Source organism: Lepus europaeus, chromosome 11 (assembly GCF_033115175.1).
Source record: "Lepus europaeus isolate LE1 chromosome 11, mLepTim1.pri, whole genome shotgun sequence".
Classification (NCBI taxonomy): Eukaryota; Metazoa; Chordata; class Mammalia; order Lagomorpha; family Leporidae; genus Lepus; species Lepus europaeus.
In genome coordinates this window covers 49,927,415-49,951,577 of record NC_084837.1, presented here as the reverse complement: position 1 = coordinate 49,951,577, position 24,163 = coordinate 49,927,415, and the positions used below count along the sequence as shown (strand labels likewise).

Sequence of the window (24,163 nt, the reverse complement as noted above, 5' to 3'; positions counted from 1 at the left end):
GCTTAGCTTACCAGTGCCACACTGGAATACCTGGGTTTGCTTGTTAGCTGTGGCTCCTGACTCCAGCTTCCTGCTAATGCAGACTCTGGGGGCAATGGTGATGGCTCAAGTAATTGGGTTCCTGCCACTCTCGAGGGAGACCCTGTTGTGTTTCTGGTTCCTGGCTTTGGCCCAGCCTACTCCTATTGTGGGCCTTTGGGGAATGTACCAGAAAACCAGAGCTCTGTCAGTCTCACATAAATAGATTAATTAATTAAAATAATAAAAGAGACCCTAAAGAGTCCCCTTGCTTCTCCTACATTGAGAACATTGTTATCTGTGAACCAGGCAGTGGCCCTCAGAGGCACCGCATGTGCCCACACCTTGATCTTGGCCTTCCCGTGCTCTCAGATGGAGAGGAATAAGTTGCTGTTTTGATAAGCCATCCCGTTTGTGGTAATGTGTGACAGCAGTCCAAATGACAGTACTGAGACAGTGCTACGACAGTACTGAGTGGTATTTAATGAACAAATGAGAAATTGGCGATTCACACTCTGGCTGGGACGTGTATTAAGGCCCTGGCAATCCTTGGAACTCCAGGGAAGGAAAGTCAGTCGGGCAGGGGTCTCGGTCTGATCCTGTTGTTGGAGCATCGCATTGTTCTCGTTATCCAGGGAAGGAAGCTGGAGGATTCCCCATCTTATTTCCATAGGACACAATGCCCTGGGCCACACTGTTACAAACCAGAGGGCCTCCGGAGTCCCCCTATGGGCAGAGAAGGGGAAGGGACCCTAAGCCAGGCCTCTCTTGCTCCTGCTGTCCTAAGAGAGGGCAGGGATGTGTGCGCTCCTTCAGTTGCTGGGTGTGTGTGATGGGAGGCTGCTGGGGGTGCAGAAGTCAAGCGTCTGGATCTTTGAGACACTGAATTTGATCCCTAGCTGTGGTCACTGACAACAGCTCAGTCCTTGTCAAGTTACCTTGGACCAGGATAATTCTGCTAGTCTGTATGTTGTGGATCTTCCTCCTGTTCCTCCAGAGGTTGGATTGATGGGACATAAAATTCTACCCCACCCTGGTCTGGGCCCCAGGATAAAGCTGTGGGGAGGAGTATGGCTCTCAGGTCTGCCCAGACCCCTGTGTCATGGTACTGTTGGCAGATGCCATGGCCTCACACTGAAGGCAGACTTCTTTTCCCTCGGATCGCCCACACAGATTTGCGTTTGGCCATGCTAGAAGCTGAAGCGACGGCTGCACTCCCTATCCCTCTGCACTTTGAGCTGCACCTCGTGGAGTTGGTGTGTTCTCCTGTTCTGACTGATCAGGCCCCAGCCAGCCACTGTGCACAAGGCCCCGGGCCTCAGCCTCTGCAGGGTCTGAGGCAGAGCCACGGGCCTCACCGCTCAATTCCATCTGATTTTCTTCCTCAGCTGATAGAAAGCAGGTAGAGATTCCTGCTCAGCTGAGGTCCCCTGGGAAGGCTCAGGGCCTGGTGGTGTGGCCCTCACCCCATGCCCTGCCCTCCACTGCCTCCCTGGAGCCTTGCCCTTGCTTGCTCTTCCGTGGATGCAGGACCCAATGAAGCTACCACGCTGAGAGGGAGCCAGCTGGGTGAGGCAGGCGGTACCTGCAGTAACATGATGTCATTCTGGGTGTTCTGCTGGTTATATTCAGGGTGGCAGACGGCTCTGAGCACGGCAATGCGTTGCTGGGTCCTTTCCAGCCTCTGGACTCTGTGGGGCCCCAGTATGACGTTTATTGAGCTGAAAAGCAAAGGCTCACCTAGAGGTCAGTAGGAGCTGCAGGACTGAGCCCAGCAGCTCTGCAGCGGGGCTCTCTACAGCCCAGAGCGGGGCAAGACTACCACTGCCGAGAATGGAGAGAACAGGAGGGCCCTGGGGTCGAGCTCTGCCCTCTCGTTCTCTGTACCCCTGAGTGAGGGACAGCAGGACGACAGTGACCTGAAGGGCTGCTCTTCCAGAAAAGTAGCTGCAGTTCCAATTTTTAAGCCCCAGTATGTGCCGGCCTCCTCTTGGTTATTTTAGCCATGTGCTCTGTCCTCTTCATTTACACGGGCCTGTTTCAGACCCTCCTCCGACCCCTGCAATTGTCCCTGGTCTCCTTTTCACCCTTTCATGGATCCTCTGATGAGCCCTCCTGGGCCCATGTTCCTGGCTGCCCAGGAAGCTCCTGAGTTCTTCACCTTCCCAGCAGTGTCCTGCCGTCAAAACAAAGTCTTCTCGCACCAGGAAGCCCCCACAGAATCTCAGGCCTTCTGGAGTCTAGATATGGAGGTATGCCGTGTAGGGGTGGGAGTGGGGCCTGGTCTCTCGGCCTCCGCCTCCGATGAGCTCCGCTGAAAGGAAGCATTCCGCACTTACCCTCTGGCTCGTGCGGGCACCCGACTGATGGCTCCAGAAAGGCTGGAGGCTGGGGAAGGCAGGAGAGGTGATACAGGACAGGGAGGAGCTGATGGGCAGGATTGGACCCCGCCAGGTGCCGGACACTGGGAGACAGTGCCAGGCCTCTGCAGCACACCCTGCTGGTTGTGAAGGGAGACCCAATCTCCAAGCCAGGCCTCAGCTCCACTTCCCCTCCCCCGAGGGACAGAGCGAGGCTTGCTCCAGCTTCAGCCTCAGGTATTGAGTAAAGACGCTTTGCTGTGAGCCTGGGATCTCCCTGAAGTTCCCTGGTCCTTTCCTCCTCCTCAGGGACCCTCCCAGACCCCTCCAGCTCCTGGTCAGTGTAAGACTCTAGACATGAGCTGGTGGGACTTCTGTTGCTGTATCCTTATCTCCTAAGCCCAAAAACATGGACTGCCAACTTAATTTATGCAGAGCACATTTACATAGCATTTACTATATGCCCAGGGGCAATTCTAAGTCTTTTAGGTACACAACCTGTGGGGAACCGCAGGCTGGCCACCTGTGGGAACCTCATCTGCATAGTTTGCAGCAATCGGTCGACTACAAGGCCTACGAAAACAGCCAGGTGAAACAGATGAAACAGAATGGACTCTGCATAAACTAGGAAGAACCAGGTGAAACAGATGAACTTTCGACCTGAGACTATATGCGCCCTTTCATCTGATTGGACGATATCAGCATAAAGGGACATTGGGATCTGGGTGGGCCGGTGTGGCCGCCACTGCCGGCGGCCGCCGCCGCGGCCCCTCCTCTTCTTTTCTCCTTTCCCCACTTTCCTTTTGCCCCCACAAGTAAAAGTTCCTTGAGAACCGATGAACAGTGACCGTGTCGTGACTATGTTGGACCCTCGCTGGTGAGGGTCCGACACAACCTATTTTAAATCCTATAGTGGGTCTAGGTCAGTATTAGTAATAGTCCCATCTTATAGATGAGAAAACTAAGGAAATGTGAATTCAAATAACTTGCTGAATGCTACAGAGTCAGGAATGTACCTGGATCCAGAATTGATGGGAGGGGTCAATCACCAGCCCCAGCTCCAGGGAGCAGGAAAAAGGGCAACAGGGGCAGGAGTGGCTGCATCCTCCCTGACAGGCTGCTGGTCACTTGCTGTTTGTGCCTCCTGTCGCCAGACCTTTAGTCCCTGAGAGAGAAAGGAAGGGGTGGGAGGGGGACTTGAGAATTCACAGTGCTGTCTCCTGCTCATGCGACCGGTCTCATCACCCGAGGCTGCCGGGACATTTGCCCACCAACTGCCAGTGGTGGGGTGAAGAGGATGTAATCCGAGCCAGCTCATGGTTGCCCACACAGCCGCTGAGGCAGTGCTAGCAGCAGGCACAGAACCAGAGCCACCAGAAGGGACCTCTGGGCAATGTGTCCCAGGGCCCTCAACCTGCCAAATCCCGTAACACCCCCATGAAGGCAGAGAGCTGGCGGCTGCCCCCTTCCTCTGGGATTAGACCTTCAGTCCTTGGGAATCTCAGGGTTTCTCTAAGTGAATGCAAGTCCTCTTGATGGCTAATTCATATATACTCGTAAGATTTGGGCAAGGGCGAATGAAAGATGGTGAGGTGTGGTGAGGGTTTCAGGCAAGGACACCAGGCGGAGGGTGAAGGAGGCAGAAGAGGGCAGCTGAAGCCTGCCTGCCTTCACCTCTTTAGCCCAAGGCCATCCTGATGAGACCTCTGCTGTTCTGCTTCTTTCTCGAAGGAGTCAAGACAGACGGAGTAGCCCTCTCCCAAGCAGGTGAAGATGATGCTGGAGAAAGAAAAGGCTCTGACACACTGATAATTTATTCTTTTTTTTAAAGGTTTGTTTTACTCAATTAAAATGCAGAGCTACAGAGAAAGAGAGGGAAAGAGGGGGGGGGTGGGGAAGAGAGGAGAGAGAGAGAGATGGATCTTCTATCCCTTGGTTCACTCCCCAAATGACCACAATGGTCTGAAGCCAGGAGCCAGGAGCGTCTTCCAGGTCTCCCACATGGGTGCAGGGGCCCAAGCACTTGGGCCATTTACCACTGCTTTCCTAGGAGCAGTAGCAGGGAGCTGGATTGGAAGTGGAATGGCTGGGACTCGAACCAGTGCACATAAGGAATGTCAGCATTGCAGGTGGCTTAGCCTGTTATGCCACAGCACTGACCCCTGATAATTACTTTTTCAAGCCTTTTGAACTCCACTAAACCCTCAGGAAAAATTACGACACAGTTAAAGACTGCTACTTCCTGGTGTTCTACCCAAGGTGAAGACAATTGTGCCCCAGAGATTCCTGTGTGCCTGAAAGGCTCAGTGACTTGGTTTTGCTGAGAGCTGTCAGACTTCAACTGGATAACACGAGAGATGATCTCATTTCATTGATGACATAAGAAGCCAATCAAGCTAATTCCCATTTTCTTTCCCAGAGGAGATACCATCGAAAAAGAGTATAATCAATGCTGTGCTCCTTGTAAAATGTTCTCCACCCTGGGAGAACAGCACAACAAATCACTGCAGAACACAGAGGTCATTAAACATAAGAAGACCTTGACAGGAATCTGTGCATGCACAGAAAACCATTACAATTTGGTATAATTTTTTTCAAAAACAACAGAATTGAAAACTGATATAATTCCTAATCTATGAATTATGATAAGCCCACTTGCAAAACTTATGAGTCTTCTCCTTACACATAAATCTGCACAGTTTCACTTATCTTTATATTTTATACAAAGCTAATCCCTTCTTTAGCAGTTGTGCTAAGAAGTTTTTTTATGTATCTGAGAATTAATATTAAAAAAGGGGAACAAAGAGAAAATAGAATATTAGCTTTATTAGTGCCTTAGCATTTGGGAAAATTTAATTTATTTGTCTTTTTTTCAACATTTTGTTTTGTTTATAAACATTAGTCTCACCTAAAAATAAAGGAAAAAGAACAGCCGCCGGATATGTGAAAAAAGATACATAAAATGTGCACACAATGTTGTGAATAAGGATATGGATAGGGGGATTTCATTAACAGTGATGTAGGATCTCAGGCCAACATTCCAACTAAAAGCAACCAAACCAAAGCTGTTTGAAATGTCTAAGAGCAGGGTAACGTTTGGCCTGTGGTTAAGATGCCCTGTGGGGTGCTTGCTTCCCATGTCTGAATGTATGGGTTCGAGTTCCAACTCCATTCCCAGTTCCAGCTTCCTGCTAAACACAGAAGTGTTAGCAGCAGTAATGGCTCAAGTAGTTAGTTCCCTGTCGCCCACGTGGGAGACCTGGATTGAGATCTAGGCTCCTGGCTTCAGCCAGACCCAGCCCTGGCTGTTGTGCACACTTGAGGAGTGAACTAGTGGATGGGAGATTTCTGTCTCTCTGCCTTCCAAATATAAATAAATTAAAAAATAAAAAATAGCTTAAAGCCTCAAGGAACTGTCAATGCAGTAGTGATTATCAGGCCAAAATTAAAGGAATAACGAGAGCTCATTTAAGAAACTGCTGTTGTTCTGAGGGAATGTGCTGAACTCACAAAATCTGAGTTCTAGTTTTGATAACCATGGAAAGTATGTACTTCTAGAAAATCTTCAAAGAAGGCTGTATGATTTTTTCTGGAGAGTGACTATTACGTATCTCCTTTATAAACTAGCACAACCTTGATGCCAAACTCAATAAAATCATATGGGGAAGGAACAGTACAGGCCGATATCAGTTTTGAATACGAAAGCAAACCAAATCTATTGATAAGCAAAAAGATATGCCATGAGTAACTCAGATGTTTCCTAGCAATGTATAGTGGACTTTTCATTTGAAAATCAATTACTGTAGCACTTCACAATAACTGATTAAGGAAGGCACTCCATGTGTCTGGCATTGTGCAAGCAGATTTTTGATGGAGGTTGTAGCCCCTATTACAGCAGAGAAAACACTATTTTATTTTTTTCTCCCCAGTTAAGATGCTAAGATATAGAAGTCCTCTTGGTGTCCTATAGGCACACGTATTTTCTATGAGGGAAAAATAAATCTTACCCTTTATCTTACACAGTATCTAAAAATCCATTCTAAGTAGATTATGGACTCAAGTGTGAATAAAGACTTGAAAATACAATGTAATATCTTCATGATAGGTAGAGATTGTAGACACTATACACAAAAGTAAACTAACATAAAGGAAAGAATTGGTAGATTAAAATATTAAAATTGAGAGAAGCAAAAAACAATTTATAGAGTAAGAAAAGGTAAATATAACACGCATAACCAACTAAGGACTTATATTCAAATTACATTAAGAACTTCTAGAAATCAATATGGAAAAGATCAACTCAATAAAATAATGGACAGAGACTTGGACAACCTCATCTCAAAACAGGAAATCCAAGTGGTCCATAAGCCTATAAAAAAGTGTTAACTCTCAATAGATACCAGAGAAGCACCAATTTAAATCACAGGGGGATACCGGTTATACCATGCCTTCCTGGGTGTACACCCTAGAGAAGCACGTGCACACTTCCACCAGATACATGTCCAGGAAGGCCATGGCTACATTATCTATATAGCCCCAAACCAGAAACACTTGGAAGGTCCGTCAACAGCAGTATGAAAAATCAGACTGTGGTCTCGTCATAAGATATCTCATAGCAATGAAAATAAAGGAATTATTGCCTCAGGCAACTACATAATGCATCTTACAAATATAACCCCAAAAGATCTCAAGATTATGTTCAGTATGATGCTATTTGTAGAAAGTCCCAAAGTTGGCAAAATAAAACAGTGTTGGATAGAAATGTGTATGCACGTGATCAATAGAAATATGCATGTTTGTTATCACAAATGTCAGAACAGTAGGAGGCAGAGAGGAAAATTTTGAACCAGAAGACATATATGGGGGACTTCTAGAGTGTTGACCACACTCCATTTCTTGCCATAAAATATAGTTCTTATAATAGTTCTGTAAGCTGTACATTTAGGCTTGGCACTTTTCATGGATGTGTATTTTGCAATACATTTTTTACAAAGTTGGTTTGCCAACGTTCAGATGGAGAAGTGAATATATGAGTAGTAGATTTCAAACTGTTTTTACTTTCTATTTTAATTTTTAAAATTGTGATATTTGTGCAGACAGACTGATATGTGTCACAATATCCGTAACTGGCTACTTGGACTTGACTGTTTTACTACATTTCCGTCAGTTACAGTTTTTTTCTCCTCTGGGATGTTGGGACATTCAGGTGGAATGTTCCCCACCTCCTCCCTGGGTCCCACAAGCTGCTGGTAATACAAATCCTCTGGGCAGGCAATTGCCAGTCATGGATGGATCCATGCCCCCCCTCCCCCCAACCTTGCTAATCCCGTTGGTAACCAGTCTAGCTTCTCTTGGCTTGGTAGGAGACCAGAGTACCACCCAGGCCCTCCAGACCTGCCGTTGGGAGGACATTTGGCAAGTGTCTCAGGTAGTGTCTGCTCGTGAGCTTGTGATGACTTCATCCAGTGTTGGTGCTGGCAGAGGGCTATGCCGGAGCCACTGCCTTCCCCCCACAACCATATGCCAGACACTTTCTGGCCAAGGGCTAATCTGCATTATCATCCTCATAGGGAAGAGCAGATGACAAAGACAAGACTGAGCCCCTGGTGAGGTCTTGAAGGCTTCCTTGGGTACAGTGGGTTCAGCTTGGAGGCTGAACTCAAATTTAGGCACTTTGATATGTGATGAGGGCATCCCAAGTGGTGGCTTAACCCACTGCACCTCAGCACTACTCCATGTATGTATGTATGTATGTATGTATGTATTTTAAAGATTTTAAAAATTTATTTGACAGGCAGAGTTACAGACAGTGAGAGAGGAGAGAGAGAGAGAGAGAGAATAAGAATAAGGTCTTCCTTCCGTTGGTTCACTTCCTAAATGGCTGCAACAGCTGGAGCTACGCTGATCTGAAGCTAGGAGCCAGGTGCCTCTTCCTGGTCTCCTATGCGGGTGCAGGGGCCCAAGCACTTGGGGCCATCCTCCACTGCCTTTCCAGGCCACAACAGAGAGCTGGACTGGAAGAGGAGCAGCCAGGACTAGAACCAGTGCCCTTGTATTTATTTTGAATCCTGTATTTTAAATTATTCAATGTAAAGATTTACCTTATTTTATTAAAAATCTGCTAGTGATTAGATTTTTAGAGTATTATTTAATAGACTTTTACATGATCTAAGTAATAAATAAAAATTGTAGGACCATTACAGGAAGAAAAAGTCTGAAGGAAAAAATATGTGTATAGCAAGAGTCTAATTACATATACTTATCTGTAATCTGCTTTTAACATAAACATACTTGGTGAGCAGTCTTCCATGTGACAAAATGTAGTCCCGTGTCATAACTTCAAGGATTACATGGTGTTTGGTAATATGCATCTTCCATGGTCAGAGGAGATCAGGCAGGTTCGGGGTAATATGGCCGTAGACAGGAATATGCACCTCTTAAAAATGAATTCCCATATTAACCTTTCCCGTGTACACACACACACATGCACACACATTCAAACTTCAGATCTTTATTTTTAATATTTATTTTATTCATTCGAAGTGCAGAGTGAGAGAGAGAGAGAGAGAGAGAGAGGGAGAGCTAGATCTTTTATCTGTTGGTTGACTCTCTAAATGGTTGCAACAGCTGTGTCTGGGCCAGGCCAAAGCCAGGAGCCAGGAGCTCCACCCAGTTATCCCACACGGGATGCAGGAGTCCATGTACTTGGGCCATCTTCCACTGCCTTCCGAGGCACATCAGCACGGAGCTGAATTGGGACTCGAACCAGTGCCCTTAAGGCATGCCTGTGCTGCAATTGGTGGCCCAACCCAAACTTCAGATCTTTCCTAGGATAGATAAATCTAGAAATAAAAATCACTAGATCAAGACAGAAAGAAATGCTAACTTATATAGAGTTTTTTTTTTTTTTTTTTTTTTGGACAGGCAGACTTAGACAGTGAGAGAGAGAGACAGAGAGAAAGAGAGAAAGGTCTTCTTTCCGTTGGTTCACCCCCCAAATGGCTACTACGGCCTGCACGTGAAGCCAGGAGCCAGGTGCTTCTCCTGGCCTCCCATGGGGTGCACGGCCCAAGGACCTGGGCCATCCTCCATTGCACTCCTGGGCCACAGCAGAGAGCTGGACTGGAAGAGGGGCAACTGGGACAGAATCCAGCGCCCCGACCGGGACTAGAACCCGGTGTGCCGGCACCACAGGCGGAGGATTAGCCTATTGAGCCACGGCGCCAGCCAAATTTCATTGCTTTTAAAACAAGATTTCTGGTTGGGGCGCCAGATTCTGTCTCGGTTGCCCCTCTTCCAGGCCAGCTCTCTGCTGTGGCCGGGGAGTGCAGTGGAGGATAGCCCAGGCCCTTGGGCCCTGCACCCACATGGGAGACCAGGAGGAAGCACCTGGCTCCTGGCTTCGGATCAGCGTGGTGCGCCGGCCGCAGTGCGCCAGCCACAGTGGCCATTGGGGGGTGAACCAATGGAAAAGGAAGACCTTTCTCTCTGTCTCTCTCTCTCACTGTCCACTCTGCCTGTCAAAAAGATTTAAAAAAGATTTCTTGTGGATTTCAAATCCACAACAGATCCAACTGTGCTAGATAAACCTGCTTAGTGGAAGAGGAGTCAGAATTTAGGAGAAATTTCTTATCACTGTTAAGTTTTGCAAAGACTGAGACCGAGCCCATTATGTGCTTAGAACAAAGAGGTAGATCAACAAACGTTTGTCTTTTGATGGATAGCCACGTGATACTTTCAGTCCAGCAACCCTGGGGGCCTTCTGGCTTGCAGGCTGCCACAATCTGAGGTTGCCAGCAGTGGGAGTTCGAGTCTGAAGGCCAGGCTAGGTTAAAAGAGGAGATGCCGGAGCCCCTGGGGAATGCTGGGATGGACCCAGGACTTCTCCAGCCTTACCCACCTGGGAGGTGGGAGCTGGCCAGTTTGATCATCGTCAGGTGGGTTTGGCAGTCTAGGTCTGGCTGGGCCAAACAGTAGAGGAGAAGCCACACAGAGTAGGGAACTGTGTTGGGAGGTGAGAGAGGGGCTGACTCAGGACAGCCTCAGCTGGAAGGCAAAGGAGCTGGTGGCCAGAGGCACTTGGAATTGAGGGCTGATGTGAAAGGCCAGCATGGAGGAAGTAGCTTGACTGAACTCAGTGCCAGGCCAAGGGGAAGGCAATGAGACCTGAGAGAGGCTGAGGGGCAGCAGAGGGAGCTGCATCTCAGCCTCCCAGCTGTAGGCAGTCCTGGCTATGGGAGAGGACTGCCTGCTGGACAGAGGGGCCCTGGAAATACTGAACTGAGTGTCCATGCATGATCCCTGGACCTCTGGTCCCCGGAGTGATCTTCTTTCCACTGCCTTGCTCCATTCTCTGCCAGGTTTTGGAGGGGAGGGGTTGGTTTAGAGAGTTTTGTTTTTGGAGAGAGGATTGTCTTTCATTACTGGTGTTCACACCCAGCCCTGGCAGCAGACTAAATACCAGCGATGTGTGATGGATGGGCTTTAGACAGTAGGGAGGGTTGGGGGGGGAGGAAGCAAAAGCCAGAATTGACAGCTGCCAGTTGCATTGAAGGTAGTTCATGAATAAATAAGGCTTCCGTCATATTCACTCTGGAGATCCATTTATTATGATGCTGCATCCCCCACTGCCCACCACCACAGGATTCTCACTTCTGCCCCAGGAAAGAGGCTCAACCACAGAGGAAGGTCAGTCTTACGCCTGCTGCCAGAGGCCCTTCATTATTCGCTTTATCCAGGGCAGAAAGCTTGAGACCTTGATGAAGACTCCTGGAGGGGTCCTGTTCTTTTGTGCATAGGATAAAATGCCCTGGGCCACATTGCTGCACACAAGAGGCCCCCCAGAGTCCCCCTGTGGGCAGAGAGAGGAAGGAATGAGCTGATCTCCTCCTGGACCCGCCCCCCAAGTGGCCTCTGTCAGAGGCTCTGTGTGTAAGATCAAGGCCGAGGCAGGACTTGCTGCCTCTCTCAGTGCTATGGCTCCCGCCAGGCCCTGACCCTTTCTTCCAGCTGCACCCGAGCCCAGCCTTTCTCTCCAGTGCTCAGGGATGCTCTGCTGCTGCTGTGGGATGACTGATCCTCCCCACTGCGGATCCACCCAGGAGGTGCACTAACGACTGGATTCCTGGGAGACTCGGACTTCCTAAGCTCAGGATGGAGGGCATGGGGAGGTCACCACTCCCATTATCCCAGACCTCCCTCAACCTCTTCTCTCCCCAGGACTGCTCTGGGTAGACACTTGGAACCTTACTTTGCCACCAGTCTTCATCTTCTTTGGGTCCCCGACACAGATCTCCGTGGCCCTGCTGTAATAGCCGTGGAAGAGGGACTCGCACTCCTGGTCCTGCTGCACGGTTAGCTCCACTTCCTGCAGTGTGGTCGCTAAAGTGCCTGTGGCAACCTGTCCCCAGCCGGCCACTCGGCACACTTGCCCTGGCTTCACCCGGGCCTTGCCCCTGGGCAGGCGGATGGGCCGCACAGCTGCAGTCCGCTTGGCCTTTCTCTCCAGCTGGTGGGGAAAAGAGGCAAGATAGTCCATCTCAGCCAGTGGCCATCTGGACCTGGACACCACGATGAGGCTGCCCCGTCTTCCCTCTTTTCTGGAGCACCAGAACAGGCCCAGTGGCCAGGATGGAATGGAGGGAAGGAGCAGCCTCACAGTGGGAGAGTCAACAACAGGACCAGGGAGAGCAAGAGCAGTGGAAGTGCCCTACCTGCAGTAACATGATGTCGTTGGTGTAGTCCTCGGGGTTGTAGTCCTCGTGGGGGATGGCTCTTCTCACGGGGATGACCTGCTGTGTCCTCTCCTGCTGCTTGATGTTGTGGGCCCCCAGGGTGACATTTATTGAGCTGCACAGGGAGCAGAGTGGGGACGGGGAGGTGTGGACGCACAGGGGAGACAGCCCAGGAGCTGTGAAGAGCAGCTGACAGCTGGGGCAGTGGAGGGGACGGTAGTTGACTGGCCTCTTGCTTCTCAAGAACAGCGGGGAGACAGTAAATTACACTGAGGGTAGCGCTTCCGTGTGCGCCCTCTTGCCAGCCGGCAACATTGTGGAACTGTGCGAGTGAGTGTGCACTCGAACCCTTCATGCATACTTCCCGTGCCCACCCCTCCTTTACGTGGCCAGTGTGGTGCTGCTCTTCTCAACTGTGCCACTTTCTCTTTCCCCTGAGACCTCAGCTCTTCCCTATGCTATTCCTCAGCCCTCCATTGGCCCAGTCCTGTTCTCTGATGAGCTCTCGTGGGCTTGTGTCACCAGGGCCCCGGCAGCTCCCCAGCCCCTGCGGAGCCTCAGGCAGTGCAGGCTGTCGGCAGCGCCTCACCTTCCCCGGCAGTGAGCAGCTGTCAGCACGAAGTCTTCTCGTACCAGCACACCGCTGCACCGCTTCTTACTCTGAGCCAGAAACTGAACAAATGCCATGTAGGGGCGGGAGTGGGGCTTGGCCTCGTGGCCCCCGATGATCTCTGTAAGAAAAGCCTGGCAGATAGGGTTACTGGGAGAGGCTCTGGTCGGAGGTAAGGTGGGTCTGTGGTGCCCTACAGGGCCTGGCTCTGTGTGCGGCTCTCCTGGTAGCACAAGAACCTTTTCTGAAACTCAAGCCTCAGAACCCTGCTCTGAGGAAGGGCAGCCAGTGCTCATCCTCCGTGTCCCACATCCCATGGGTACATGGAGGAGACCCGCTTTGTCTTCGTGGGGTGAAGTCCCGGAGGGTCCTGCACCTGACTACTCTGGTTCCTTCTTTCTTTCTAAGTTTCCCTGAGCCCTTGGAGCCTTTGCTAATATCCTGATGGTGCCATTTTCTGATAATCTACCCATGACCTTATAGCTTATTGGATTTTCTAAAACCCTCATATCCTAAGGCCTAACACGTCCTGGGTTCTCAGTAATTTTTTTTTCTTTCTTTTTTTGGCTGCATGAATGAATGGTATTCAGTTAGTCTTTGGCTGGGACTTGTAGGGTAGGGCTGGTGGGATTTAGGGCCTCAGGGGTGTTGGAGGAGGATACCACTAATGACCGTGGAGCAGCTAAGGGCCTGGGAAGACAAGGGGAAAGGGAGACGCCAGCCAGAAATGGACTAGGGAGGCCTAGGGTGGAACCCGGGCAACAAGAGGGCTGTGGATGCCAGCTCTGAGATCACTCGCACCGTGGGCTTTCCTCCTGGGCAGGACTGAAGGGTGGAAGGCACTGGTAATATGACCTGCTCAGTGACAGCCCCCATGCCTGCAGCCTGGGTGTCTGAGCTGCCCTTTCCTGGGATGGAGGGAGGGACTTTAATTGCTTGCCTTTTGTACCCTCACATCCCCTGCCAAACACCTTTCTAAGAACCACACACCTGTGAGGTGATAAAGGAGAGGTTCAGGGTGAGGCTGGCACCTGTTAAACCTCCTAGGGAGCCCTCCCTTCTGCCATCCTTGTGGAATGTCTAGCTAGCACCTGATTTATGATTCTGGGTTTGGGATGGGAGCTGGGGCTCAAAAGTTCCTGGACTCTAACTGAGGAACATTTCTGACCACTGCTAGTAATAAGCATCAGAAGTCCAGGGGGTTTCGTGAGATGGGCTCAGGCCTCTGGGATAAATGCTCACCTACCTGTCCCTGCCCAGGAGGCAGAAGCGAGAGCGACAGGAGCAGGAGCTGCAGCATCTTCCCGGGAGGGCTGCCCTGGTTGGAGCTGCTGGTGTTTCCTCCTCCCAGACACAGAGCCCCGGAAGGGGAGGAAGGGAGGGTGGGCTCTCTGACTGGTCCTTCTTGGTTTTGATGGGTGTCATCAGGCAAAGTGGTTTGTCAAAGTTCTCTGGTTTAGGAGAAGATGGCACCATCACTGCACCAGCTCCCCTGCCTCTGAGTCAGAAGCCAAAAGCGAAACAAAGAACGAGAAGGTGGAGGCTGCGGAGGCTGTGGCTGCAGCCGGCAGAGACTGAAACCACCAAAGCCCCCCAGTAACAGCCCTCACCCTCCGCTTTCCTCGGCTCTTGACTCTTCATTCTGATAGACAAATGTGTAATTATTTACTGAGCTACTTGCAGGGATATGAGAGACGTGACTCCTGTCCTTGAAAAGTTCATAGTTGGTTGATGTTACGTATTATTTATTGTTTCCTTGCTGTGTTGTTGGGGGTAATGTTTCCTCACATGTGCAATTCAGGGTTTATTGAGCTATCTGAGCATTGGTGGTTTTGTTTCTGGTTCAGCTTCCCTGTTGTGCTGGCTGATGGAAATGAGGAGAGATCGGTCACCTACACTTAGACCGTCTTGGCTCAGCTGGCCCACTCTGCATCTCTGGGAAGGATTAGACTGTCGTTTTGGGACAGGTAACGGGATCTAGTGGAAGTCAGGGCCAGAAGGACACAGTTCTCCAGAGTATGCGGGGTGAGACACATTTTCCCTAGGGCTGGAGAACTCTTGCCTGTAAGCTGGGACTCATGGTTCCGAGGTTGCTTCAGTTAGGGGTGAGCTGAGGACTTCCCATGTCTTCACCCAGCTCTCACAAGGTAGGCTGCTTATGACGGTGTTGCTGCACAGCAGGCCACCGGTGAGCCCAGGAGCTCCCTCTCCAGGGAGTGTTCTGGACAGAGGCTGGAAATCCCACTGGGTGCAAGGCTGGGGAGTCAGCATGTGGCGGGTGTCAGATGATCTTGAAGGCCTCTGGCCCTGAGAAGGAGTCGAGGACTCAGACCCGGGTTGAAAAGGACTTTCTCAAATGCTGAGAAGTCTGGGCCCAGCCTGGGGACTGTGATGCCTTGGCTGTGTGACCTTGGGCCAGGCATTTCAACTTTCTGGATTTTAGTTTCTTCTTTCATTAAAGACTCTGAGTCTGTGACACTCATTTCCCTACTTGTTAGCCACAAAATCCACAACGTCTAAGCTGGGAATGTGTGTGCTGAGTTTGCAACCTTTGGAAATATATGATTTTTTTTTTCCTTTTGCTTGTTGCATTTTGTTCTTTTTGTCCCTTGCAGGAAGCCTCATTCTTCTTATTTTTGTGGCTTATCAATTTGGTTTTAAGATCAGAACCGGAAGCTGTGTGCTGTCATGTGCTCTTCCTGTATTTGTTTAAAGCACAAGAGATTATGCTCTAGGGTGCCTTTGAGAGCAAGGAGATGAAGGGACAGACCTTCAAGGATACCATGATCTCTCAAGTCTAAGGCATGAGGTGGGGTGTCAGGGCTGGGGCAGCGAGAAGTGTTGCCTCATGCTGAAGCCGTGTTTCACTCTGAAGCAGTATGCAGATCGGCCAGGGCCTCTCTCTGTATACGCCTCATGAGGCTGGCACACAGTAATAGAAACTGAGCATCATGCGTGGAGGATCTGAGGATTTTCCTCCATTTTTCATGTACCTTGGAAACCTCTTTAATTGGGTTCAACTTTGGGTGTGTCTAGGCCTCGGTAATAACTGGAATTACATTTTAGGTCAGCCCAGGCTTACAGTGGGACCCAGTTCGATGTAGGGGAAAATAGAACACTTTTTAAAGATGAAAATTTATTTATTTATTTATTCATTCATCTATGTAAAAGGCATTTGAAACAGAGAGTGATCTTCCATCGACTGGTTTATTCCTCAAATGCTTGCAACAGCTGAGGCTGGACCAGGTCGAAGTCAGGAGCCAGAAATTCAATCCAGGTTTCCCATTCAGATGGCAGTGACCCAAATACTTGAGGCACCACTCTTTGGCTGCCGGGGTGTACAGTGACTTGGAAGCAGAGCTAGGACTTGAACCCAGGCACTTAGATACAGGTTACAAGTGTCACAAGTGGTGTCTTAACCGGTACACCAAATGCCCATAGATACAGCATTTTTTATATATCTGAATTTATGTACCAAGGCTCATACCCACTGCATGCAAATAAAATCAAGACAGATCTATTCACATTCTGTGCCCTTATCATCTGTACTTCCCCTTTCAGGAGGGAGCTCTCCTGAGTCTTGACAGGACGAGAAAACCTCCTGTTCCTTCTAAAAACCTCATAACCTACTGTGATACATGTAACAGAGGAAATTCAAGTGAGTATCACCATTTTTAAAACAAGATGACTTTGATTCTTGTGGATTTCAAAAACAGATCTAGGCCAAGCAGCTCTGTGGCAAGGTGACATGGCAAACCAGAAACACACACATATTCCATGATGGCAGAGCAGCTTTGCTGTATCCCTACAGCACAGCATGCAGAGTTGCCCCGTATGCATTGATGCATTGGGTGATCACAGAATGGTGCTGCTCAGTTGTGCTGTGGAGAAGCAGCCTCTCTACTTTTAAGGTCACTCCAGCCCAGGGTATTGATCGGAGAATCCTAGTCCAGAGGCCAGGCTGTTCAGGAGTGACCCAAAGAGCTGGGCTGGGAGGTCTCAGGCTGCTGAGTGACCTATCAGTTGGTAGGCTCTGAGCTTAGGAAGGACAATCATGTGGCTGCAAAGGGCTGATATGATCCTGCCTATGTGAAAGGGGTGGCCTGAGTTCTGAGCACACACCCTACTTTCCTCTTCCTCCCAGGACAGGGCAGAGGGTAGGCTAATTGCCAAGATCACTGGGATGAACAGTGCAGGTTGCTCCTCCTAGCATTCTGGGAATCCTAGACAGTGACAGACAGGGGGAGGCTGGCTCAGATCCAGATGGGAGAGCACCCTTCAGGTCATTTGAGGAGGTAGGGAGATGAGCTTCCAGGAGACTAGGAAGTACATTAGGCTCTGAACTCAAGACAAGGCTGCAACAGGCATTCAGCTGGGTCTGGGAGTGCTGACGGGCCTTCCTGGAACTTGCCATGCTGCCAGTTGCTAGCTGCCCTGATTTGAAGAGGGAGCCCTACATGGGGTAAGCATACCATTGCCAGAGAGACTCCCACCCATTTTTGCTAGAGTGGAAAAGTAGCCCCCAATTTGAGGCTCCTTAACTAATCCCCCTTCCAAGTCAGATTCTTTTTTTACTTTTTTATTTTTTTAAATTTTTTGACAGGCAGAGTGGACAGTGAGAGAGAGAGATAGAGAGAAAGGTCTTCCTTTTTGCCGTTGGTTCACCCTCCAATGGCTGCCGCGGTAGGCACGCTGCAACTGGCGCACCGTGCTGATGCAATGGCAGGAGCCAGGTGCTTCTCCTGGTCTCCCATAGGGTGCAGGGCCCAAGCACTTGGGCCATCCTCCACTGCACTCCCGGGCCACAGCAGAGAGCTGGCCTGGAAGAGGGGCAACCGGGACAGAATCCGGCGCCCCGACCGGGACTAGAACCCGGTGTGCCGGCGCCGCAAGGCGGAGGATTAGCCTATTGAGCTGTGGCGCTGGCCTCCAAGTCATTCTTTTATGTGGCCATTTCAGCTCTGGGGTGTGACAGGGAAGGGGTATAGGTAGGGAATAAGGTGAGAGGGTGACATGGATGAGCTAAGAGAGAGGATCATTTTTCCCTCTGGGGCGGTGTCTCCCTGTCCTTGAAGAAGCTTACACTGAACCTGCCTGGGGAAGCCCACACTAGGGAGGTCCATTTGGAGCTGGTATCAATATACCATGGTTTTCAAGGTGGGGTATAAAGGAGGCTAAAGTATAAAGTGAATCAGAAATGTGAACCAATGGCTGCTGGTCACGCAGCAGGTGCTTATGGGGTGTCATTTTGGTGAATAAAGGAGGAACCAACAACTTCACTGTAGAAGTTTATTAAGTGCTTGGCAGGTTTCCCACCACCACTTCCCCCCAATGCATTGTGGCCTCAGCCCCAGAGAAGAGGAAGGGCAGAGGCCTGGAGGCATTTCAGTCTGGCCCTTGCAGTTTGAAGGATCTCATTGTTTCTTCTATCCAGCGCATAAAGCTTGAGATCTTGGTATAGACACGTGGTGGGGTCCCATCTTCCTTTGCAAAGGATACAATGCCCTGGGCCACATCATTACACACGAGGGGACCTCCAGAGTCCCCCTGTGGACAGAGAGAAGAAAGCCGAATTGGTATCCTCCTGGTCATGCCTCCCACCACCTCCTCAGGGGATGGGTGTTCTCTGTTGTGGGCTGTGTGTGCGAGAGCAGGATCAAGGCAAGCCTTGTGACATCCCTCAGAAGTAAAGCTCCAGCCAAGGTCCTGACTATTCCCTCCAGTCAACTGGGGCCTGATATACATTCCCTCCCCATAATAGCCTCTGCCTGTCAGTTGCTCATTCCCCGCAGGGAGAGAGAATCAGTGACTTGACTGCTAGAAGGCTGAGTACATAGGGATGGGCTAATTCCCACCATCTCCACAGAGGTCTGCTGTGCCCAAGGCAGGGGATGGACAGTTTTAATGATCTCACCTGTGAAGAAGACTTGTTGATGTTCTTGTCCCCAACACAAATATGGATGCTTTCGTTGTAATAGCTTCTGAAGTAAAGCGTACATTCCTGGTCCGTTTGGATTTTGACCTCTACCTCATGCAGTTTCACTGTGGTTTTTTTCACACCAGTTGACCCCCAGCCGGCTACACTGCACACCATCCCCGGCGTCACCTTGGCTGTCTTTGTGGGCAGCCTGAGGAGGCTCACTTTGTCACTCAGCTTGGCCTTCTTCTTTAACTGAAGGCAGAAGGAGGGAATTCTAATCAACCAGTGACCCACAAAGATTTGAGACAGCCACAGAGTTGCCTTCTTCATGGGCCTGGGACAAGTGAAAGGGTCATGTTGGAAGGAAAGTTGGGAATGAGGACATGGGGATGCAGAGACCTCAGGGTTAAATGATTCAAGCCTCTGGGGACTGTCATGTCTTACCTGGAGTAACATGATATCATTCAAGTGAGCTTTCTTAAGTTGATAGTCTGGGTGGGGGATGGCTCTTTTCACGGGGATGACCTGCTGGGAGCTCTCCCGCTTCTTGATGTTGTGGGCCCCTAGGATGATCTTCATTGAGCTGTAAAGAGACCTTGGAGGGAAAAGGAGTCACAGGGGTCACAGCCCAGAAGCCTTGTAGGAAAATAGCCCAAGGCAAGGCAGAACTTGAGTTGAAAGGAATTACAGGAGATGGGTGGACTGAGATCAAGCATTTCTTTTTCTTCTTTTTTTTTTTTGACAGGCAGAGTAGACAGTGAGAGAGAGAGACAGAGACAAAGGTCTTCCTTTTTGCCGTTGGTTCACCCTCCAATGGCCGCTGCGGCCGGCGCACTGTGCTGATCCGATGGCAGGAGCCAGGTGCTTCTCCTGGTCTCCCATGGGGTGCAGGGCCCAAGCACTTGGGCCATCCTCCACTGCCTTCCCGGGCCATAGCAGAGAGCTGGCCTGGGAGAGGGGCAACCGGGATAGAATCCGGCACCCCAACTGGGACTAGAACCCAGTGTGCCGGCGCCGCAAGGTGGAGGATTAGCCTGTTAAGCCATGGCGCCGGCCTGAGATCAAGCATTTCTGTGACCTTCACTTCTTGGCAACCAGAACTGGATGGTAGCTCCTGCAGCAGATGTAGGTTCTTAGCCTTGCACAGAGGTTGACTATCTCCAAGAAAAAAAAAGTCTCGAGTTCTCAGATCTGCACTCTGGGCTCCAGGCACAGCGCTGACCTCCTTCCCATCTCCCTTTAACTAGAATGCTCCTTCTGTCTTTAATGTGCCACTTGGGACGAGCTCTTCCTTTCCATCCAAAGTTTACCTATCTCTGAACACTTCTGTGTTAACAGATGGCCTACATTCACAGCTTCTAAAAAGAGAATTCCCCATGGAGTGTCCATAGAATAATAGGAGACCCTGCCATGAGCTTACCTTCCCCTGCAGTGAGCTGCTGTCAGCACGAAGTCTTCACGTACCAGGAAACCCCCACAGGTTATTTTTTCAAAAAGAGTCTTGATCTGAAGAAATGCCATGTAGGGACGAGAATGAGGTATGGCCTCATGGCCTCCAATGATTTTCCCTGGAAGAAAAATTCTGTTCTGCCTTCTGTGCTCATAGAGCTGAAAGCTGGAGAAGTGGAGACTGGAACAAACTATAGGGAGGGCAGAGTGGGGGGAGTAATAGATAGCTGAGCCTATAGCAGTTGGCAGCAACCTAGAAGGGGTCTAACAGATTCTTTGGGCAGCATTTCTGGCTTGCATGGTGACCTACGAGACTCTGATTCTCTCTCTGATGAAGAGAAGAATGGTTGTTTTTCCTTAATTTGTGCTTCAAAATTTTATGTTGACAGACAAACTTTGAAACAAGCACTGGAGTCCCCATAGATCCTGAAGAATACTGTTTCAGACTCTCCTGGATTCTCTTTCTCCTTTTGTTTCCCAGAGCCCACTGAGCCTTTGCTAGGTTGTAATATTCAAAGTGAGCTCAAGATGCTGAGTTGTGTTTGATGTTTATCTGCAAGAGCCTGACACAAAGTAGGTACACTGTCAGTGTCTTGGATGCAAGAAGGAATGCTCCCAGTTAGCCTCTGGGTGAGGCTTGCTTGGGTTGCACTGGAGAAGCTCTGAGTTGGAGGAAGAGGTTGGCCTGACAAAGCCATTGTACCCTTCAGTAACTGAAAGATGACCAGAGAGAAATGAAGCTGAACCAAAACAAGCATTAAAGGGTCCAGGATATCAACTTTGAGGTCAACTGTGTCCTACATCTTGGGAATGGCATGTTTGGAGAAAGGGATAAAGGTTGATGGTATATTTTATTTTGAATTAGAAAGTTAGTGGAATTTACTTTGATACAGAAGCCAGTTCCTTTTTTCTTTTCTTTTTTTTTTTAATATTTGACAGGCAGAGTTAGACAGTGAGAGAGAGAGAGAGACAGACAGACAGAAAGAAAGGTCTTCCTTCTGTTGGTTCACCCCCAAAATGACTGCTAAGGCCAGCACGCTGTGCTGATCTGAAGCCAGGAACCAGGTGCTTCCTCCTGGTCTCCCATGCGGGTGCAGGGCCCAAGCACCTGGGCCATCCTCCACTGCCTTCCCGGGCCACAGCAGAAAACTGGACTGGAAGAGGAACAACCAAGACTAGAACCTGGTGCCCATATGGGATGCCGGCGCCACAGGCGGAGGATTAACCAAGTGAGCCGCGGCGCCAGCCCCATGCCAGTTCCTTTTTTCAAGCTACAATTTCTTGGGGAATCAGTTATTTCTCATTCACAGTTTCTAACATTTTTCCAGATGCTTCTGTAAAAGAATCCACTCTCCAGGGGACAGGGTAGGGCTTGAGGAGAGACAGCAACTTATGAAGACTAGCTCTATTATTCCTAATGGGTTTCTGATGAGCATCTGATTTGCCAGTCTTTAGGGAAGACTGCACCTGGGGTTCAGAAAGTTCCTGGAGTTTGACCAGGGCCAGGGTGTAGCAATGGAGTAGCATGTGGAATGGAGCTAGGGCTCTCTTCATGGGGACAGTCACTTACCTGCCTCAGCTCTGAGGCACAGAAGAAAGGCCAACAGGAGCAGGAGTGGCTGCATCTTCTTGGGAAGGCTGCTCAGAAAACATCTGCTTGTCTGTCTTTGTCTTTGAACCCGCAGCGTTGGCTGGTTTTGTGGGGGTTTATCAGATGAGACTATGTCAGCCTTGCGTGATTAAGTCCTCAGGCCTGAGTTGAGTAAGAAGCTACTGGTAACCACATGAGCACCAATAGCTCTTGACTACCCAGCAGTAACCACACTAGCAGAAAACAGGACCCCAAGGCTACAAGTGGTTGGAAATACTGCATTAGCCATTAGTGGGTTCTTGAACCTCAAAAACCTAGGTATCATCATGATAGACACAAGAACACCTTCATTTTCTTGGCTCTCTTGAGACTGTCAGTATGATTGCTTATTGAGGCCCCTTTTCATGGGGGAGTCAGAGACATTAGAGATAAGATTGTTTGGCTCTGATGGAGGAGACAAAATCATCAGTCTTGGATATGATAGGTAAAGGTCATGGTTAGAGGAATGGGCAGAACAGTGTAAGAAGAAGATGCGTTTCATTTGCCAAAGAACTTAATGGTTTAAGACAACATATACTTTGACCACGAATCTGCAATTTGGTCAGTGTTATCTCTGCTCTTCTTGGTGTCAGCAGGGGTGAATGAAAGCCTGGAGACTGGGATCTTCAGGACCCTCTGAAGTCTCATTCACTCACTCAATCATCAGCGATTGATATTAGCTATCATCTATGGGCTTCATTTCCTCCCCACTAGGGTCTCTCCATATTTTTTCACTGCATAGAATTGTTCTTTACTGCATGTTGGTTGATGATCAAACCCTTAAAGAATAAGCCAGGCAGAAGCTATGTCCTTTTTATTACCTAGATTTGAAGTCATGGTATCCATTGTATCATATTCCATTGCTCAGAGCAATCTAAAGCTCTCACCCAGTTTTAGAAGGAAGGAGCCTAGAGCTCACCTCTCAGTGGGAGGAGTGTTGAAGTCTTGCTCTAAGAAGAGCTGGTGGGATGGGGTATACACGGTTGCAGTCATGTAGGAATGTACATTCTGTCACATTGCTTTTGGGTACAAGTAGAATTGGCTCAAGGAGTTGAAAACACTGATTGGTCAATGCCAATGTTAAAGTTATAGCCTCTGGATAGGTTGGGGTCTGCTTTGTTCAATCTGTGTGCACTGAAAATAGAAGAGGGTTGAATACCCCAAAATATGTTCTCTTTAATGAATAATTGATACCATGTCGACTGGGAACCAATGCCAGGGAACCCAAGTAGTATTTTCAAACTGCTATCCAGAGAACTACATTTCTCATAGCCTGTACCATTTGCTAAGCAAAATATATGCCAATGTCTTCATAAGGGAAACAAAAGGAGACTTATGAACTAGAAGTTGGTTCTCAACATCTTGATCCCAATTCTCTTAAATAGTAACAAAGTCTTAGTTAAAGAAGCAAAGTTGTGCTGTCAACAGTGATCCAGGCAGTGTAGGGAGTCACAGCAGTTCAGAGTAGGGTGTCCATGCCTGGGTGGGGTGAGGAAGATGCCCATACAAGGCCTCCTTTACATGTGTACCTCCTCCTCATTCCATATGGGCTCAGACACCCTGCACTGGGCATCTGGACTTGGATGTCAGAATACACATGAGGTGAGAAGAGCATGCGTGTAGGAGAGCGGCCCAGTGAGTGGATGCCCAATTAGGGTGAGGAAGATGTTCATGCACGAGGCTGGTCTAATACATAGTATCTGAGCTCAATGAGGGTGACTGGCCACTGTCAGTGGACATTGTTTGGTACAATTCATCAGAGCAGGCTGAGCTGGGTAAGGCAGACATTGAAATAAAGAGACTGCTTGCTGGCTGTGGAGGGTCAAGGCCTGGGGGTGGGGAGGAGGGAACATCATAGGAGAAGAGTGGCGGTGGTGATGGAAGACTTGTGATAGAAATCTCTGTGGTGAGTAATTGAATAAATAGATATGTTAAGGCAAATATGTCAGACTTCTCACTGTTTAAAAATTGGAAAGCAATGATTATATTGATGTTAATTTACTGAGTTTGCTAGTTATATTGGTTATGTCAAGAGCATCCGTGTTTGTAAAAATTATATACTTAAGGGTTTAGGAAATAATGGAGCGCCATGTTAGTACCTTTACTCTCAAATAGTTCAGGAAAATAAGTTTGTCTGTGTTGTACTTGTAATTTGTTCTATAGGGTTGAGATTGTGGTCTTTACACACACAAATAACAGCCATAATTAGAAAGAAAATGTATTACAAAAGCAACAAAAAAGATAAACCTTTCTTAGGAAAAATTTAATCAAAATTGTAAAAAATTTATTTGTGGGAAATTTTAAAGATGTAAAATAGACTTGAGAAATAGAAAGATATTCCTATTTCCTAGATAAGATGGATCCATATTGTTAGGATGCCAATTCTTTCCAATCTAATGTGTACATTGAATGTGATTCCAACAAAAATGCCAACAAGTTTTT

General features: G+C 48.9%; 2 protein-coding genes and 1 pseudogene across 2 annotated transcripts; all 3 read right to left on the bottom strand.

Moving 5' to 3' along the window:
* Window positions 1-645: 645 nt before the first annotated feature.
* On the bottom strand, window positions 646-3,482 carry LOC133770477 (cathepsin G-like; annotated as a pseudogene).
* Window positions 3,483-11,073: 7,591 nt separating this feature from the next.
* LOC133770476 (granzyme H-like) lies at window positions 11,074-14,022 on the bottom strand. Its single transcript, XM_062206586.1, has 5 exons — window positions 13,965-14,022; window positions 12,702-12,843; window positions 12,092-12,227; window positions 11,629-11,886; window positions 11,074-11,229 (listed from the first exon to the last, which is right to left on the bottom strand). Exons 1-5 carry the CDS (start codon window positions 14,020-14,022, stop codon window positions 11,074-11,076), a joined length of 750 nt encoding a protein of 249 aa, XP_062062570.1.
* A 4,085-nt stretch (window positions 14,023-18,107) lies between these two features.
* Window positions 18,108-21,725, bottom strand: LOC133770475 (mast cell protease 1A-like). Its single transcript, XM_062206585.1, has 5 exons — window positions 21,662-21,725; window positions 20,063-20,210; window positions 19,087-19,225; window positions 18,637-18,894; window positions 18,108-18,269 (listed from the first exon to the last, which is right to left on the bottom strand). Exons 1-5 carry the CDS (start codon window positions 21,714-21,716, stop codon window positions 18,108-18,110), a joined length of 762 nt encoding a protein of 253 aa, XP_062062569.1. The 5' UTR covers window positions 21,717-21,725.
* Window positions 21,726-24,163: the final 2,438 nt, after the last annotated feature.

Coding starts and splice junctions, on each gene's coding strand:
- LOC133770476 (XM_062206586.1), bottom strand. CDS start 14,022: ATGCTGCAGCTCCTGCTCCTGTCGCTCTCGCTTCTGCCTCCTGGGCAG. Junction 12,228..12,701: donor GCTGCTCACTGCCGGGGAAG/GTGAGGCGCTGC, acceptor CTCCCTGTGCAG/CTCAATAAATGTCACCCTGG. Junction 11,887..12,091: donor ACGACATCATGTTACTGCAG/GTAGGGCACTTC, acceptor TTTCCCCACCAG/CTGGAGAGAAAGGCCAAGCG.
- LOC133770475 (XM_062206585.1), bottom strand. CDS start 21,716: ATGCAGCCACTCCTGCTCCTGTTGGCCTTTCTTCTGTGCCTCAGAGCT. Junction 20,211..21,661: donor GTGCCTCAGAGCTGAGGCAG/GTAAGTGACTGT, acceptor TTTTTCTTCCAG/GGAAAATCATTGGAGGCCAT. Junction 19,226..20,062: donor GCAGCTCACTGCAGGGGAAG/GTAAGCTCATGG, acceptor GTCTCTTTACAG/CTCAATGAAGATCATCCTAG.